Here is a 19927-nt window from a genome sequence, read left to right as displayed (position 1 = left end):
GCTGTTGTGCAAATGGAATAGGTGGAAATTATAGGCAATTAGCAAGACACCCCCAATAAAGGAGTGGTTCTGCAGGTGGTGACCACAGACCACTTCTCAGTTCCTACGCTTCCTGGCTGAGGTTTTGGTCACTTTTGAATGCTGGCGGTGCTTTCACTCTAGTGGTAGCATGAGACGGAGTCTACAACCAACACAAGTGGCTCAGGTAGTGCAGCCAATCCAGGACGGCACATCAATGCGAGCTGTGGCAAGAAGGTTTGCTGTGTCTGTCAGCGTAGTGTCCAGAGCATGGAGGCGCTACCAGGAGACAGGCCAGTACATCAGGAGATGTGGAGGAGGCCGTAGGAGGGCAACAACCCAGCAGCAGGACGGCTACCTCCGCCTTTGTGCAAGGAGGAGCAGGAGGAGCACTGCCAGAGCCCTGCAAAATGATCTCCAGCAGGCCACAATTGTGCATGTGTCTGCTCAAACGGTCAGAAACAGACTCCATGAGGGTGGTATGAGGGCCCAACGTTCACAGGTGGGGGTTGTGCTTACAGCCCAAAACCGTGGAGGACGTTTGGCATTTGCCAGAGAACACCAAGATTGGCAAATTCGCCACTGGCGCCCTGTGCTCTTCACAGATGAAAGCAGGTTCACACTGAGCACGTGACAGACGTGACAGAGTCTGGAGACGCCATGGAGAATGTTCTGCTGCCTGCAACATCCTCCAGCATGACCGGTTTGGCAGTGGGTCAGTCATGGTGTGGGGTGGCATTTCTTGGGGGGGGGCCGCACAGCCCTCCATGTGCTCGCCAGAGGTAGCCTGACTGCCATTAGGTACCGAGATGAGATCCTCATACCCCTTGTGAGACCATATGCTGGTGCGGTTGGCCCTGGGTTCCTCCTAATGCAAGACAATGCTAGATCTCATGTGCCTGGTGTGTGTCAGCAGTTCCTGCAAGAGGAAGGCATTGATGCTATGGACTGGTCCGCCCGTTCCCCAGACCTGAATCCAATTGAGCACATCTGGGACATCATGTCTTGCTCCATCCACCAACGCCACGTTACACCACAGACTGTCCAGGAGTTGGCGGATGCTTTAGATCCCTCAGGAGACCATCTGCCACCTCATCAGGAGCATGCCCAGGCGTTGTAGGGAGGTCATACAGGCACGTGGAGGCCACACACACTACTGAGCCTCATTTTGACTTGTTTTAAGGACATTACATCAAAGTTGGATCAGCCTGTAGTGTGGTTTTCCACTTTAATTTTGAGTCTGACTCCAAATCCAGACCTCCATGGGTTGATACATTGGATTTCCATTGATAATTTTTGTGTGATTTTGTTGTCAGCACATTCAACTATGTAAAGAAAAAAGTATTTAATAAGAATATTTAATTAATTCAGATCTAGGATGTTATTTCAGTGTTCCCTTTATTTTTTTGAGCAGTGTATTTTAAATGATTACTTTTTTCAATTCCACAAAAATTGTATACCCCTCAAAATAAAGTTATCTTTCTTATGATGTAACTGTCTATCTGCAATCTTATGGATGCAACGGAAAGACATTGTATTGCATTGAGCCCATTTCAGCCATTACCGGGGTGTGTTTGACAGGTCATTACAAACATAATGTGATAAAGTTAACGGGAAAAAAGACAGCCACAAGCAAGAGTATGAAAGAGTCGCAGGAGTAACATGAAAGCAATCAATCCAGCCAGATTTAAGTAACAAGTGGATTTTGCTGAAAAGACAGCTCCTCAGGTGGGTGTGGCATGCATGTTGCTATAGTAATGTAGGAGTAGACGAGTTGGTGTGGTCAGATTTGGGTTATGTTAGAGTGGTCAGGTTTAGGTTAGGGTTATGTTAGAGTGGTCAGGGTTGGGTTATGTTAGATTGGTCAGATTATGTTAGATTGGTCAGATTTAGGGTTATGTCAGAGTGGTCAGGGTTGGGTTATGTTAGAGGGGTCAGATTTAGGGTTATGTCAGAGTGGTCAGGGTTGGGTTATGTTAGAGTGGTCAGGTTTAGGATAGGGTTATGTTAGAGTGGTCAGGGTTGGGTTATGTCAGAGTGGTCAGGATTGGGTTATGTTAGAGTGGTCAGGATTGGGTTATGTTAGAGTGGTCAGGATTGGGTTATGTTAGAGTGGTCAGGATTGGGTTATGTTAGAGTGGTCAGGGTTATGTTAGAGTGGTCAGGGTTGGGTTATGTTAGAGTGGTCAGGATTGGGTTATGTTAGAGTGGTCAGGATTGGGTTATGTTAGAGTGGTCAGGATTGGGTTATGTTAGAGTGGTCAGGATTGGGTTATGTTAGAGTGGTCAGGGTTGGGTTATGTTAGAGTGGTCAGGATTGTGTTATGTTAGAGTGGTCAGGATTGGGTTATGGATTGGGTTATGTTAGAGTGGTCATTGGGGGTTGGGTTATGTTAGAGTGGTCAGGATTGTGTTATGTTAGAGTGGTCAGGATTGGGTTATGTTAGAGTGGTCAGGATTGGGTTATGTTAGAGTGGTCAGGATTGGGTTATGTTAGAGTGGTCAGGATTGGGTTATGTTAGAGTGGTCAGGATTGGGTTATGTTAGAGTGGTCAGGATTGTGTTATGTTAGAGTGGTCAGGATTGGGTTATGCTAGAGTGGTCAGGATTGGGTTATGTTAGAGTGGTCAGGATTGGGTTATGTTAGAGTGGTCAGGATTGTGTTATGTTAGAGTGGTCAGGATTGGGTTATGCTAGAGTGGTCAGGATTGGGTTATGTTAGAGTGGTTGGGTTTAGGTTAGGGTTATGTTAGTGGTCAGCTTTGGGTTATGTTAGATTGGTCAGGTTTAGGTTAGGGTTATGTTAGATTGGTCAGGTTTAGGTTAGGGTTATGTTAGATTGGTCAGGTTTAGGTTAGGGTTATGTTAGTGGTCAGCTTTGGGTTATGTTAGAGTGGTCAGGTTTAGGTTAGGGTTATGTTAGAGTGGTCAGGTATAGGTTAGGGTTATGTTAGATTGGTCAGGTTTAGGTTAGGGTTATGTTAGAGTGGTCAGGTTTAGGTTAGGGTTATGTTAGTGGTCAGCTTTGGGTTATGCTAGAGTGGTCAGGGTTGGGTTATGCTAGAGTGGTCAGGGTTGGGTTATGCTAGAGTGGTCAGGGTTGGTTTATGTTAGAGGGGTCAGGTTTACATAGGTTATGTTTTGGTGGTCAGGGTGGGGTTGTTGTGTACCTGGAGGAGCTCCTTGGCTGAGCCTCTGCGGTCCACGTCCATCTCCAGGCAGCGGTTGAGGAAGTCTCTAAACACGGAGGTCAGACGCTCAGGGTTCTGCAGCTCTGGAGTCCCGTTGGTGGCGATTAGGTACAGAGCCTGAGGAGATGGAAAGAGGGGTGGAGAGGGTCAATCAGTTACTGATCAAATAGTATATCCCTGGAGGTGTGTGTAGTGTAGATGGTGTGTTTCAGTCTTACCCTGAGAGGGTTCTCATTCAGGTAGGGAGGTTCTCCCTCCACCATCTCTATAGCCATGATACCCAGGGACCAGATGTCCACCTTGGGCCCATAGGCCTTACGGGTCACGACCTCGGGTGCCATCCAATAGGGCGTGCCCACCATGGTGCTTCGCTTGTTCTGCTCTGGGGTGATCTGGGCACAGAACCCAAAGTCGGCTGCAGGGAGAGAGAAACACGTCAGACATTGTTTTCAACTCCACTCATTTCCCACATGACTCTTTCCCCCAATCCCATCCATTTCCACATGACTCTCTCTACCAACATACCATTGACTGCATCATTCCACCCTGGTCCCTGCCTGTCCCCTACTGGTGAGGTGACTTACTGAGCTTGACTGAGCCGTCCATGCCCAGCAGGATGTTGTCACTCTTGATGTCTCTGTGGATCACCTGGTTGGAGTGCAGGAAGTCCAGAGCCTGCAGACACTGTAGAGAGTGGAGACACAGACACAGTTCTCCCAATTAAGATCTTTAAAATAACCACAAAAGCCTTGATCTCTGAACCAAGTTTTTTAGTACTATATCTCTTGACACATTGATGAAAATAATCATGGCCTCTAAACCTTCAAGCTGCATACTGGACCCTATTCCAACTAAACTACTGAAAGAGCTGCTTCCTGTGCTTGGATCTCCTATGTTGAACATAATAAACGGCTCTCTATCCACCGGATGTGTACCAAACTCACTAAAGTGGCACGAATAAAGCCTCTCTTAAAAAGCCAAACCTTGACCCAGAAAATATAAAATAACTAATCGGCCTATATCGAACCTTCCATTCCTCTCAAATTTTAGAAAAAGCTGTTGCACGGCAACTCACTGCCTTCCTGAAGACAAACAATGTATATAACATGCTTAATCCTGCTTTAGACCCATCATAGCACTGAGACTGCACTTGTAAAGGTGGTAAATGACTCTGCATCTGTCCTTGTGCTCCTAGACCTTAGTGCTGCTTTTGATACCATCGATCACCACATTCTTTTGGAGAGATGGGAAACCCAAATTGGTCAACACGGACAAGTTCTGGCCTGGTTTAGATCTTATCTGTCGGAAAGATATCAGTTTGTCTCTGTGGATGGTTTGTCCTCCGATAAATCAACAGTACATTCCGGTGTTCCTCAAGGCTCTGTTTTAGGACCACTATTGTTTTCACTATATATTTTACCTCTTGGTGGTGTCATTCTGAATCATAATGTTAACTTTCACTGCTATGCGTACGACGCACAGCTGTACATGTCGATGAAAAATGGTGAAACCCCAAAATTGCCTTTCTTGGAAGCCTGTGTTTCAGACATAAGGAAGTGATGGCGGCAAATCTTCTACTTTTAAACTCGGACAAAACAGAGATGCTTGTTCTAGGTCCCAAGAAAAAAAGAGATATTGAATATGTCAATTAATCTTGATGGTTGTACAGTTGTCTCAAATAAAACTGTGAAGGACCTCGGCATTACTCTGGACCCTGGTCTCTCTTGACGAACATATCAAGACTGTTTCAAGGACAGCTTTTCACATCTACATAACAACATTGCAAAAATCTGAAACTTTCTGTCCAAAAATGATGCACAAAAATTAATACAAGCTTTTGTCACTTCTAGGTTAGACTACTGCAATGCTCTACTGTCACAGCCGTCTGAAGAAGAGGACCAAAGCGCAGAGTGGTGAGCGTACATATTCCCTTTATTAGAAATGACGCCGACAAAAACAATAAAACACAAAACAACCGTGAAGCTTAAGGGCTATGTGCCACAAACTACCCACAATCACAGGTGGGAAAAAGGGCTGCCTAAGTATGGTTCCCAATCAGAGACAACGATAGACAGCTGTCCCTGATTGAGAACCATACCCAGCCAAAACAAAGAAATACAAATCATAGAAAATAGAACATAAAATGCCCACCCAAATCACACCCTGACGAAACCAAAATAGATACATTAAAAGCTCTAAGGACAGGGCGTGACAGTACCCCTCCCTCCCCCCAAAGGTGCGGACTCCAGCCGCAAAACCTGAACCTATAGGGGAGGGTCTGGGTGGGCATCTATCCGCGGTGGCGGCTCTGGTGCTGGACGTAGACCCTGCTCCACCTCTGGCTCACCCCGCTTTGGTGGCACCTCTGGTGTGGGGACCCTCGCTGCGGGCCCCGGACTGGGCACCCTCGCTGCAGGCCCCGGACTGGAGACTGTCTCTGTGGGCCCCGGAATGGAGACCGTCTCTGGAGGCTCCGGACTGGAGGCAGTCGTTGGGGGCTTCGTGCCATGGATCATCACTGGAGGCTTCGTGCCAGGGATCATCACGTTATTTTATATTTTCTGGGTCAAGGTTTGGCTTTTTAAGAGAGGCTTTATTCGTGCCATGGATCATCACTAGAGGCTTCGTACCATGGATCATCACTGGAGGCTTCTGGCCATGGATCATCACTGGAGTGGAGAGACACACAGGAGGCCTGGCTCTGGGAGCAGGCACAGGACTCGCCAGGCTGGGGAGACATAGAGGAGGCTTAGTGCGTAGAGCTGGCACAGGGCTTACCGGGTTGGGCAGATGTACAGGAGACCGGATGCGTGGAACTGGCACAGGATATACTGGGCTGTGGAGATGCAGCGGAGGTCTGGAGCGCAGAGCTGGCACAGCCCATTCTGGTTGGATGATTACCCTAGCCCGGCAACTGCGGGGCGCTGGCACAGGACGCACTGGGCTGTGGATGCGTACCGGCGACACAGTACGTGTAACCGCAAAGCATGGTGCCTGGGTCACATGCTCCTCAAAGCGACTGTCTTGCTCCACACTCCAACCCCTCCAAACTCCTTCTCCCTCTCCACTGCCAACCACTCCTAGCTCAAATGGCCTCATTAACGATGCCCACATCACCTGCCCCCCCCCAAAAAAATATATATATATTTTGGGGATGCCTCTTAGGTTTCCGTCGTGTCCTCTCCTCCTGACCACGCTGCTTGGTCCCTTGGTGGTGGGTAGTTCTGTCACGAGCGTCTGAAGAAGAGGACCAAAGCGCAGCGTGGTGAGCATACATATTCCCTTTATTAGAAATGACGCCGACAAAAACAATAAACAATACAAAACAACTGCGAAGCTTAAGGGCTATGTGCCACAAAGTTAACTATCCCCAATCACAGGTGGGAGGGCTGCCTAAGTATGGTTCCCAATCAGAGACAACGATAGACAGCTGTCCCTGATTGAGAACCATACCCGGCCAAAACAAAGAAATACAAAACATAGAATGGCCAACCAAATCACACCCTGACCAAACCAAAATAGAGACATAAAAAGCTCAGGGTGTGACATCTACTTTCCGGCTACCTGGATAAAGCACTAAATAAACTTCAGTTAGTGCTAAATAAGGCTGCTAGAATCTAGACTAGAACAAAAAAATGTGATCATATTACTCCAGTGCTAGCCTTTCTACACAGGCTTCTTGTTAAGGCAAGGGCTGATTTCAAGGTGTTTTACTGTTAACCTCTTACATCTATGGGGGCGCTATTTCATTATTGGATAAAAAACATGCCCGTTTTAAGCGCAATATTTTGTCACAAAAAGATGCTTTGGAAAGAGAACACTCTGACGTTTCCAAAACTGCAAAGATATTGTCTGTGAGTGCCCCAGAACTGATGCTACAGGCGAAACCAAGATGAAACTTCAAACAGGAAATGAGCAGGATTTTTGAGGCTCTGTTTTTCATTGTCTCCTTATATGGCTGTGAATGCGCAAGGAATGAGCCTGCCCGATCTATCGTCTCCCCAAGGTGTCTGCAGCATTGTGACGTATTTGTAGGCATATCATTGGAAGATTGACCATAAGAGACTACATTTGCCAGGTGTCCGCCCGGTGTCGAAATTGGTGCGTCATCTTCAACTGCACGTCTTTTTCCAAGCGATTCAGAGAAGAAAGTAGACATCCACGAACGATATATCAATGAAGAGATATGTGAAAAACACCTTGAGGATTGATTCTAAACAGCGTTTGCCGTGTTTCAGTCGATATTATGGAGTTCATTTGGAAAACAGTTCGCCGTTTTGATGACTGAATTTTTGTTTTTTTTGGTACTCAAACGTGATGAACAAAACGGAGCGATTTCTCTTGCACAAAGAATATTTCAGGAAAAACTGAACATTTGCTATCTAACTGAGAGTCTCCTCATTGAAAACATCCGAAGTTCTTCAAAGGTAAATGATTTTATTTGAATCCTTTTCTGGTTTTTGTGCAAATGTTGCCCGCTAAATGCTACGCTAAATGCTACGCTAGCTATCAATACTCTTACACAAATGCTTGTTTTGCTATGGTTCAAAAGCATATTTTGAAAATCTGAGATGACAGTGTTGTTAAGAAAAGGCTAAGCTTGAGAGCTAGCACATTCATTTCATTTCATTTGCGATTTTCATAAATAGTTAACGTTACGTTATGCTAATGAGCTTGAGGCTATAACTGGATACAGGTTTTTTTCATAGCCAAACGTGAACAAAACGGAGCGATTTGTCCTACACAAATAATATTTTTTGAAAAACTGAACATTTGCTATCTAACTGAGAGTCTCCTCATTGAAAACATCTGAAGTTCTTCAAAGGTAAATTATTTTATTTGAATGATTTTCTTGTTTTTGTGAAAATGTTGCTGGCTGAATTCTAGGCATATAGCTATGCTAGCTATCAATACTCTTACACAAATGCTTGTTTAGCTATGGTTGAAAAGCATATTTTGAAAATCTGACATGACAGTGTTGTTAACAAAAGTCTAAGCTTGAGAGCAAATATATTTATTTCATTTCATTTGCGATTTTCATGAATAGTTAACGTTGCGTTATGCTAATGAGCTTGAGGCTATAAATAGGATCCCGGATTGCTCGACGCAAGAAGTTAACCTACAAAGCATTACATGGGCTTGCTCCTACCCATCTTTCCGATTTGGTCCTGCTGTACATACCTACACGTACGCTATGGTCACAAGATGCAGGCCTCCTTACTGTCCCTAGAATTTCAAAGCAAACAGCTGGAGGCAGGGCTTTCTCCTATAGAGCTCAATTTTTATGGAATGGTCTGCCTATCCATGTGAGAGACACAGACTCGGTCTCAACCTTTAAGACTTTACTCTTCAGAAGGTCCTATGATTGAGTGTAGTCAGCCCCAGGAGTGTGAAGGTGAACGGAAAGGCACTGGAGTAACGAACCGCCCTTGCTGTCTCTGCCTGGCCGATTCCCCTCTCTCCACTGGGATTCTCTGCCTCTAACCCTAGTACAGGGGCTGAGTCACTGGCTTACTGGTGCTCTTCCATGCCGTCCCTAGGGGGGGTGCGTCACTTGAGTGGGTTGAGTCACTGACGTGATCTTCCTGTCCGGGTTGGCGCCCCCCATTGGGTTGTGCCGTGGCAGAGATCGTTGTGGGCTATACTCGGCCTTGTCTCAGCATGCTAAGTTGGTGGTTGAAAAGATCCTTCTAGGGTGTGGGGGCTGTGCTTTGGCAAAGTGGGTGGGGTTATATCCTGCCTGTTTGGGGGGCCACAGTGTCTCCCGACCGCTCCTGTCTCAGCCTCCAGTATTTATGCTGCAGTAGTTTATATCTCGGGGGGCTAGGGTCAGTCTGTTATATCTGGAGTATTTCTCCTGTCTTATCCGGTGTCCTGTGTGAATTTAAGTATGCCCTCTCTAATTCACTCTCTCTCTCTCTCACTCCTTGCTGTCCCCAGTCCACTTGGCCGTGCTGCTGCTCCAGTTTCAACTGTTCTGCCTGCGGCTATGGAACTCTGACCTGTTCACGAGACGTGCTACCTGTCCCAGACCTGCTGTTTTCAACTCTCTCTTTACAGCACTTTGTGACATCAGCTGATGTGAAAAGGGCTTTATAAATACATTTGATTGATATTTAATATGAACAGTGGAGAAGACAGAGGTTACAGTGGAGAAGGCAGAGGTTACAGTGGAGAAGGCAGAGGTTACAGTGGAGAAGGCAGAGGTTACAGTGGAGAAGGCAGAGGTTACAGTGGAGAAGGCAGAGGTTACAGTGGAGAGGACAGAGGTTCCAAATCAAATCAAATTGTATTTGTCACATGCCTTGAATACAACAACACCTTACAGTGAAATGCTTACTTAGAAGCCCTTAACCAACAATGCAGTTTTAAGAAAATACCTAAAAATTAATAAAAGTAATAAATAATAACAAATAATTAAAGAGCAGTAGTAAAATAACAATAGCGAGACTATATACAGAGGGTACCGGTACAGACTCAATGTGTGGGGGCACCTGTTAGCAGCCGCGTAAATGTGGGGTTGGGGCAATGCAAATAGTCTGTAAAAGCCATTTGATTAGATGTTGAGGAGTCTTATGGCTTGGGGGTAGAGCTGTTTAGAAACCTCTTGGACCTAGACTTGGTGCTCCGGTACCACTTTCCGTGCGGTAGCAGAGAGAACAGTCTATGACTAGGGTGGCTGGAGTCTTTGACCATTTTTAGGGCCTTCCTCTGACACCGCCTGGTATAGAGGTCCTGGATGGCAGGAAGCTTGGCCCCGGTGATGGCCCAGTACATCAGCCCCGGTGCAACCAGTCAGGATCCTCTCGATGGGGCAGCTGTAGAACGTTTTGAGGATCTAAGGACCCATGCCAAATCTTTTCAGTCTCCTGAGGGAGAATAGGCATTGTCGTGCCCTGTGTTTGGACCATGATAGTTTGTTGGTAATGTTGGAAGCTCTCAACCCCCTCCATTATAGCCCCGTCCATGTGAATGGGAGTGTCCACGGGCCCTCCTTTTCCTGTAGTCCACGATCAGGTTGACAATAGAGGACTGTCACTGAGGGGTAGTAACTGGTAAGGGGTTGACAGTAGAGGACTGCCACTGAGGGGTAGTATCTGGTAAGGGGTTGATAGTGGAGGTCTGTCACTGAGGGGTGGTAAGTGGTAAGGGGTTGACAGTAGAAGACTGCCACTAGGGGTGGTAACTGGTAAGGGGTTGACAGTAGAGGACTGTCACTGATGGGTAGTAACTGGTAAGGGGTTGACAGTAGAGGTCTGTCACTGAGGGGTGGTAACTAGGTTTGAATTGCAGAAACACGGTTACTGAGACTTACCGAGTTTACAGCCCAAAACCACACCCTTTTCCCGGGATAAATAATGGTGAGAAACCGGTAAAGTTATTTATATGAACAGCATGGCGTGAAATGGAACTGATTAAGTACATGCAATGTTGAAATCTGGCTTCTCTATGGCCTCTGCATGATGAATCAACGCTCAGGGTGGGAGAGCTCATCTCAGTATGGAGCACTTCTCAATGCATGTAGACCTTTCTCACCATGGTGACGTTATTTCTTGTGACTGGTAGACCTAGCATCTCACCATGGTGACGTTATGTCTTGTGACAGGTAGACCTAGCATCTCACCATGGTGACGTTATGTCTTGTGACAGGTAAACCTAGCATCTCACCATGGTGACGTTATGTCTTGTGACAGGTAGACCTAGCATCTCACCATGGTGACGTTATTTCTTGTGACAGGTAGACCTAGCATCTCACCATGGTGACGTTATTTCTTGTGACAGGTAGACCTAGCATCTCACCATGGTGACGTTATTTCTTGTGACAGGTAGACCTAGCATCTCACCATGGTGACGTTATTTCTTGTGACAGGTAGACCTAGCATCTCACCATGGTGACGTTATTTCTTGTGACAGGTAGACCTAGCATCTCACCATGGTGACGTTATTTATTGTGACAGGTAGACCTAGCATCTCACCATGGTGACGTTATTTCTTGTGACAGGTAGACCTAGCATCTCACCATGGTGACATTATGTCTTGTGACAGGTAGACCTAGCATCTCACCATGGTGACGTTATGTCTTGTGACAGGTAGACCTAGCATCTCACCATGTTGACGTTATGTCTTGTGACAGGTAGGCCTAGCATCTCACCATGGTGACGTTAATTCTTGTGACAGGTAGACCTAACATCTCACCATGGTGACGTTATTTCTTGTGACAGGTAGACCTAGCATCTCACCATGGTGACGTTATTTCTTGTGACAGGTAGACCTAGCATCTCACCATGGTGACGTTATTTCTTGTGACAGGTAGACCTAGCATCTCACCATGGTGACGTTATTTCTTGTGACAGGTAGACCTAGCATCTCACCATGGTGACGTTATTTCTTGTGACAGGTAGACCTAGCATCTCACCATGGTGACGTTATTTCTTGTGACAGGTAGACCTAGCATCTCACCATGGTGACGTTATTTCTTGTGACAGGTAGACCTAGCATCTCACCATGGTGACGTTATTTCTTGTGACAGGTAGACCTAGCATCTCACCATGGTGACGTTATTTCTTGTGACAGGTAGACCTAGCATCTCACCATGGTGACGTTATGTCTTGTGACAGGTAGACCTAGCATCTCCCCATGGTGACGTTATGTCTTGTGACAGGTAGACCTAGCATCTCACCATGGTGACGTTATTTCTTGTGACAGGTAGACCTAGCATCTCACCATGGTGACGTTATTTCTTGTGACAGGTAGACCTAGCATCTCACCATGGTGACGTTATTTCTTGTGACAGGTAGACCTAGCATCTCACCATGGTGACGTTATTTCTTGTGACAGGTAGACCTAGCATCTCACCATGGTGACGTTATGTCTTGTGACAGGTAGACCTAGCATCTCACCATGGTGACGTTATGTCGTGACAGGTAGACCATTGGCTGCAGCATAGCCTATACGACTGTAAGGTCCAAATGCGTGTCTCAATTTCACATCTCCTTCTGGCTTTCGGGGTTCACCATATTTAATTGCAGCTGCAGAGTTTTAAAACAGCCTATCACTTGAAAATAGATGCTTTAAATCAGAGCATGTGTGAGCAGTCTCTCTCTCCATCAATTCCATTCAAATTGCATCCAAAATAGATCATCCTGTTAAAGATTGATATACCGTATATGTCCTAGCCTCCTCTTTCAGCTAATGAATGATGCGTTATGCATAATGAGCTTCTAACTTATAGCCTCTGTCTCTTGTGCAATATGCACTCACCTCCTGCTTCTCTTTAAAAAACTCTCCTTAGCTCTTGAGTCCCATGCAGGAAGAGCCAGACTAGAATAGCTTGATGGGAAAAAGAATGTTTGCATTTATTATACCGGTAGACTATTTGAAGAGGGACGAATGCTCTTGCTTGCTGGATGTTAAATACAAACAGCCAATAGAACTCACGGGTAGATTGAAAGAAGAGTGAACCCGTGATGACGGTAGGCCGTAGCAGTCATTTATTCAGACCCATAACCCTTCAATCTTCCTGAAGAGAAGTGAAAGCCTTCTGCATCTAGTTCTAGTCCTATATTATTCATGGGGGTCATTAGAATGATGAATATAAGGACAACGAAACATATTTAATTTAACTGTTGAAAGCGATGAAGGATTGAAGCAACAATAGAGAGAGAAAGAGGAGATGGCTAATAACATTAGGGGAAATATTATGAAAGGTATACAGTTGAAGTCGGAAGTTTACATACACTTAGGTTGGGGTCATTAAAACTAGTTTTTCAACCACTCCACAAATGTCTTGTTAACAAACTATAGTTTAGGCAAGTCGGTTAGAACATCTACTTTGTGCATGACACAGATTATTTCACTTATAATTCACTGTATCACAATTCCAGTGGGTCAGAAGTTTACATACACTAAGTTGACTGTGCCTTTAAACAGCTTGGAAAATTCCAGAAAATTATGTCATGGCTTTAGAAGCTTCTGATAGGCTAATTGACATCATTTAAGTCAACTGGAGGTGTACCTGTGGATGTATTTCAAGGCCTACCTTCAAACTCAGTGCCTCTTTGCTTGACATCATGGGAAAATCCAAAGAAATCAGCCAAGACCTCAGAAAAAGATTGTAGAACTCCACAAGTCTGGTTCTTCCTTGGGAGCAATTTCCAAATGCCTAAAGGTACCACGTTCATCTGTATAAACAATAGTACGCAAGTATAAACACCATGGGACCACGCAGCCATCATACCACTCAGGAAGGAGACACGTTTTGTCTCCTAGAGATGAACGTACTTTGGTGTGAAAAGTGCAAATCAATCCCAGAACAACCGCAAAGGACCTTATGAAGATGCTGGAGGAAACAGGTACAAAAGATTCTATATCCACAGTACAAATGAGTCCTATATCTACATAACCTGATAGGCTGCTTTGCAAGGAAGAAGCCACTGCTCCAAAACCGCCATAAAAAAGCAAGACTACGGTTTGCAACTGCACATGGGGACAAAGATCATACTTTTTGGAGAAATGTCCTCTGGTCTGATGAAACAAAAATAGAACTGTTTGGCCATAATGATCATTGTTAGGATTGGAGGAAAAAGAGGGAGGCTTGCAAGCCGAAGAACACCATCCAAACCGTGTAGCACCGGGGTGGCAGCATCATGTTGTGGGGCTGCTTTGCTGCAGGAGGGACTGGTGCACTTCACAAAATAGATAGCATCATGAGGAGGGGGATTAGGTGGATATATTGAAGACACATCTCAAGTCACAAGTTAAAGTTTGGTCGCAAATGGGTCTTCCAAATGGACAATGACCCCAAGCATACTTCCAAAGTTGTGGCAAAATGGCCTAACTCAGTTACACCAGCTCTATCAGGAGGAATGGTCTAAAATTCACCCAAATTATTGTGGGAAGCTTGTGGAAGGCTACCTGAAATGTTTGACCCGTGTTAAACAATTTAAAGGCAATGCTACCAAGTACTATTTGGGTGTATGCACATTTCTGACCCACTGGGAATGTGATGAAAGAAATAAAAGCTGAAATAAATAATTCTCTCCACTATTATTCTGACATTTCACATTCTAAAAAAAAGTGGTGATCCTGACTGACCTAAGACAGGGAATTTTTACTTGGATTAAATGTCAGTAATTGTGAAAAACTGAGTTTAAATGTATTTGGCTAAGGTGTACGTAAACTTCTGACTTCAACTGTATATGCGTCAGCCTACTAATCATACAAATAGGCCCTATTATATTTCAAAATGAAAATCAAATTCGCTAGCCTATACTTGTAACTTTGTAGGCCGCGTGTGTTGCACCAGAATCACATGTTCACCAGAATCACATGTTCTCTTCTGCTTTATCATGGTTTGAATGATATGCATAATTCCAATCCATATAATACAGTATAATACAATACAGCACAGTAAGAGTCCACACTCAAAACGATACGCCTACTGGATCTAGTTTCATTCATTTACCCAGGAGCATTTGAACTCAGCAAAAAAAGAAACGTCCTCTCACTGTCAACTGCGTTCATTTTCAGCAAACTTAACATGTGAACAACGGAGACATAAACTGAACATGTTCCACAGACATGTGACGAACAGAAATGGAATAATGTGTCCCTGAACAAAGGGGGAGGACAAAATCAAAAGTAACAGTCAGTACCTGGTGTGGCCACCAGCTGCATTAAGTACTGCAGTGCTTCAACTCCTCATGGACTGCACCAGATTTGCCAGTTCTTGCTGTGCGATGTTACCCTACTCTTCCACCAAAGCACCTGCAAGTTCCCTGACATTTCTGGGGGGACTGGCTCTCGCCCTCACCCTCCGATCCAACAGGTCCCAGACGTGTTCAATGGGATTGAGATCCAGGCTCTTTGCTGGCCATGGCAGAACACTGACATTCCTGTCAAGCAGGAAATAATGCACAGAACGAGCAGTATGGCTGGTGGCATTGTCATAGTGGAGGGTCATGTCAGGATGAGCCTGCAGGAAGGGTAACACATGAGGGAGGAGGATGTCTTCCCTGTAACGCACAGCGTTGAGATTGCCTGCAATGACAACAAGCTCAGTCCGATGATGCCGTGACACACCGCCCCAGACCATGACGGACCCTCCACCTCCAAATTGATCCCGCTCCAGAATACAGGCCTCTGTGTAACGCTCATTCCTTCGACGTCCATCACCCCTGCTGAGACAAAACCGTGACTCGTCAATGAACAGCACTTCTTGCCAGTCCTGCCTGGTCCAGCGATGGCGGGTTTGTGCCCATAGGCGACGTTGTTGCCGGGGATGTCTGGTGAGGACCTGCTTTACAACAGGCCTACAAGCCCTCAGTCAGCCTCTCTCAGCCTATTGTGGACAGTCTGAGCACTGATGGAGGGATTGTGCGTTCCTGGTGTAACTCGGGCAGTTGTTGTTGCCATCCTGTACCTGTCTCGCAGGTGTGATGTTCGGATGTACCGATCCTGTGCAGGTGTTGTTACACGGTCTGCCACTGCGAGGTCGATCTGCTGTCCGTCCTGTCTCCCTGTAGCGCTGTCTTAGACATCTCACAGTACTTGGATTTACTTGGATTTGGAGTTATTTGGATTTTTACTAATTATCTTTGAAAGACAGGGTCCTGAAAAAGGGACATTTCTTTTTTTGCTGAGTATAGCTGGCTACATGTATTGGCTTTTATGTTTTTCTGTCGTGCGTAATGTGCAGTAGCCTAATGCTACAATTATTTAGGCTTTTTTGGCTTGGGCTCATAAAATGTCTAATGTAGGGCTCATAAAATGTTTAATATAGGGCTCATAAAATGTTTAATATAGGGCTCATTAAATGTCTAATGTAGGGCTCATAAAATGTCTAACGTAGGGCTCATAAAATGTCTAATGTAGCGGTCATTAAATGTCTAATATAGGGCTCAAAAAATGTCTAATGTAGGGCTCAAAAAATGTCTAATATAGGGCTCATTAAATGTCTAATGTAGGGCTCATTAAATGTCTAATGTAGGGCTCATTAAATGTCTAATGTAGGGCTCACAAAATGTCTAATGTAGGGCTCATAAAATGTCTAATGTAGGAATCATAAAATGTTTAATATAGGGCTCATTAAATGTCTAATGTAGGGCTCATAAAATGTCTAATGTAGGGCTCATTAAATGTCTAATGTAGGGCTCATTAAATGTCTAATGTAGGTCTCATAAAATTTCTAATGTAGGGCTCATTACATGTCTAATGTAGGGCTAATAAAATGTCTAATGTAGGGCTCATTACATGTCTAATGTAGGGCTCATAAAATGTTTAATATAGGGCTCATTAAATGTCTAATGTAGGGCTCATAAAATGTCTAATGTAGGGCTCATAAAATGTCTAATGTAGGGCTGATTAAATGTCTAATGTAGGGCTCATTAAATGTCTAATGTAGGGCTCATTAAATGTCTAATGTAGGGCTCATTAAATGTCTAATGTAGGGCTCATTACATGTCTAATGTAGGGCTCATTACATGTCTAATGTAGGGCTCATTACATGTCTAATGTAGGGCTCATAGAATGTCTAATGTAGGTCTCATAAAATTTCTAATGTAGGGCTCATTACATGTCTAATGTAGGGCTAATAAAATGTCTAATGTAGGGCTCATTACATGTCTAATGTAGGGCTCAAAAAATTCTAATGTAGGGCTCATTAAATGTCTAATGTAGGTCTCAAAAAATTAATGTGGGGGTCATTAAATGTCTAATGTAGGGCTCATAAAATGTCTGATGTAGGGCTCATTAAATGTCTTACTTCTCTGCAGACTGCAGCGATCTGGCCCTCGTCCATGCAGGTCTCAGTCACCACGTCAGTCAGTGAACCTCCAGCCAGGTATTCCATCACCACCCATAGCTCATCCCCTACCAGGTAACTACAAACAGAGGAGAGAGAGATGAAGTATACTAGTCCCTACCAGGTAACTACAGACAGAGGAGAGAGATGAAGTATACTAGTCCCTACCAGGTAACTACAGACAGAGAAGAGAGAGAGATAAGGTATACTAGTCCCTACCAGGTAACTACAGACAGAGGAGAGAGATGAAGTATACTAGTCCCTACCAGGTAACTACAGACAGAGGAGAGAGAGATGAAGTATACTAGTCCCTACCAGGTAACTACAGACAGAGAAGAGAGATAAGGTATACTAGTCCCTACCAGGTAACTACAGACAGAGGAGAGAGAGTAAGTATACTAGTCCCTACCAGGTAACTACAAACAGAGGAGAGAGAGATGAAGTATACTAGTCCCTACCAGGTAACTACAGACAGAGGAGAGAGAGATGAAGTATACTAGTCCCTACCAGGTAACTACAGACAGAGGAGAGAGATGAAGTATACTAGTCCCTACCAGGTAACTACAGACAGAGGAGAGAGAGATGAAGTATACTAGTCCCTACCAGGTAACTACAGACAGAGGAGAGAGATGAAGTATACTAGTCCCTACCAGGTAACTACAAACAGAGAAGAGAGATGAAGTATACTAGTCCCTACCAGGTAACTACAGACAGAGGAGAGAGAGATGAAGTATACTAGTCCCTACCAGGTAACTACAGACAGAGGAGAGAGATGAAGTATACTAGTCCCTACCAGGTAACTACAGACAGAGGAGAGAGAGATGAAGTATACTAGTCCCTACCAGGTAACTACAGACAGAGAGAGAGATGAAGTATACTAGTCCCTACCAGGTAACTACAAACAGAGGAGAGAGAGATGAAGTATACTAGTCCCTACCAGGTAACTACAGACAGAGAGAGAGAGATGAAGTATACTAGTCCCTACCAGGTAACTACAAACAGAGAGAGAGAGATGAAGTATACTAGTCCCTACCAGGTAACTACAGACAGAGAGAGAGAGATGAAGTATACTAGTCCCTACCAGGTAACTACAGACAGAGAAGAGAGAGAGATAAGGTATACTAGTCCCTACCAGGTAACTACAGACAGAGGAGAGAGAGATGAAGTATACTAGTCCCTACCAGGTAACTACAAACAGAGGAGAGAGAGATGAAGTATACTAGTCCCTACCAGGTAACTACAGACAGAGGAGAGAGAGAGATGAAGTATACTAGTCCCTACCAGGTAACTACAGACAGAGAAGAGAGAGAGATAAGGTATACTAGTCCCTACCAGGTAACTACAGACAGAGAAGAGAGAGAGATAAGGTATACTAGTCCCTACCAGGTAACTACAGACAGAGAAGAGAGAGAGATAAGGTATACTAGTCCCTACCAGGAAACTACAAACAGAGGAGAGAGAGATGAAGTATACTAGTCCCTACCAGGTAACTACAAACAGAGGAGAGAGAGATGAAGTATACTAGTCCCTACCAGGTAACTACAGACAGAGAGAGAGAGATGAAGTATACTAGTCCCTACCAGGTAACTACAGACAGAGAAGAGAGAGAGATAAGGTATACTAGTCCCTACCAGGTAACTACAGACAGAGAGAGAGAGATGAAGTATACTAGTCCCTACCAGGTAACTACAGACAGAGGAGAGAGAGATGAAGTATACTAGTCCCTACCAGGTAACTACAGACAGAGAGAGAGAGATGAAGTATACTAGTCCCTACCAGGTAACTACAGACAGAGGAGAGAGAGATGAAGTATACTAGTCCCTACCAGGTAACTACAGACAGAGGAGAGAGAGATGAAGTATACTAGTCCCTACCAGGTAACTACAGACAGAGGAGAGAGAGATGAAGTATACTAGTCCCTACCAGGTAACTACAGACAGAGGAGAAAGAGAGATAAGGTATACTAGTCCCTACCAGGTAACTACAGACAGAGGAGAGAGAGATGAAGTATACTAGTCCCTACCAGGTAACTACAGACAGAGAAGAGAGAGAGATAATGTATACTAGTCCCTACCAGGTAACTATAAACAGAGAAGAGAGATGAAGTATACTAGTCCCTACCAGGTAACTACAGACAGAGGAGAGAGATGAAGTATACTAGTCCCTACCAGGTAACTACAGACAGAGAAGAGAGGGAGATGAAGTATACTAGTCCCTACCAGGTAACTACAGACAGAGAAGAGAGAGATAAGGTATACTAGTCCCTACCAGTTAACTACAGACAGAGGAGAGAGAGATGAAGTATACTAGTCCCTACCAGGTAACTACAAACAGAGGAGAGAGAGATGAAGTATACTAGTCCCTACCAGGTAACTACAGACAGAGGAGAGAGATAAGGTATACTAGTCCCTACCAGGTAACTACAGACAGAGAAGAGAGAGATAAGGTATACTAGTCCCTACCAGGTAACTACAGACAGAGAAGAGAGAGATGAAGTATACTAGTCCCTACCAGGTAACTACAGACAGAGAAGAGAGAGATGAAGTATACTAGTCCCTACCAGGTAACTACAGACAGAGAAGAGAGAGATGAAGTATACTAGTCCCTACCAGGTAACTACAGACAGAGAAGAGAGAGAGATGAAGTATACTAGTCCCTACCAGGTAACTACAAACAGAGGAGAGCGATATGAAGTATACTAGTCCCTACCAGGTAACTACAGACAGAGAGAGAGAGATAAGGTATACTAGTCCCTACCAGGTAACTACAGACAGAGAAGAGAGAGATGAAGTATACTAGTCCCTACCAGGTAACTACAGACAGAGAAGAGAGAGATGAAGTATACTAGTCCCTACCAGGTAACTACAGACAGAGGAGAGAGATGAAGTATACTAGTCCCTACCAGGTAACTACAAAC

At 44.7% G+C, this 19927-nt stretch overlaps 1 protein-coding gene across 2 annotated transcripts in view; it reads right to left on the bottom strand.

Annotated features, from left to right (window-relative positions):
• The window catches only part of LOC135544251 (serine/threonine-protein kinase PAK 3-like), a 75679-nt gene that overhangs the window by 681 nt on the left and 55071 nt on the right, over positions 1 to 19927 (bottom strand). For both annotated transcript variants that reach the window (XM_064971716.1, XM_064971717.1), the window contains 4 exons: positions 16972 to 17089; positions 3794 to 3893; positions 3428 to 3624; positions 3189 to 3326 (listed from right to left, as the gene is read on the bottom strand). In XM_064971716.1, coding sequence (XP_064827788.1) covers positions 3189 to 3326; positions 3428 to 3624; positions 3794 to 3893; positions 16972 to 17089 — 553 coding nt within the window. The remainder of the gene's footprint in view (positions 1 to 3188; positions 3327 to 3427; positions 3625 to 3793; positions 3894 to 16971; positions 17090 to 19927) is intronic.

The sequence above is a fragment of the Oncorhynchus masou genome, chromosome 8 (assembly GCF_036934945.1).
Source record: "Oncorhynchus masou masou isolate Uvic2021 chromosome 8, UVic_Omas_1.1, whole genome shotgun sequence".
Taxonomy (NCBI): Eukaryota; Metazoa; Chordata; class Actinopteri; order Salmoniformes; family Salmonidae; genus Oncorhynchus; species Oncorhynchus masou.
The sequence above is the reverse complement of the archived record's forward strand: the minus strand, read 5'-3'. Positions and strand labels throughout refer to the sequence as shown.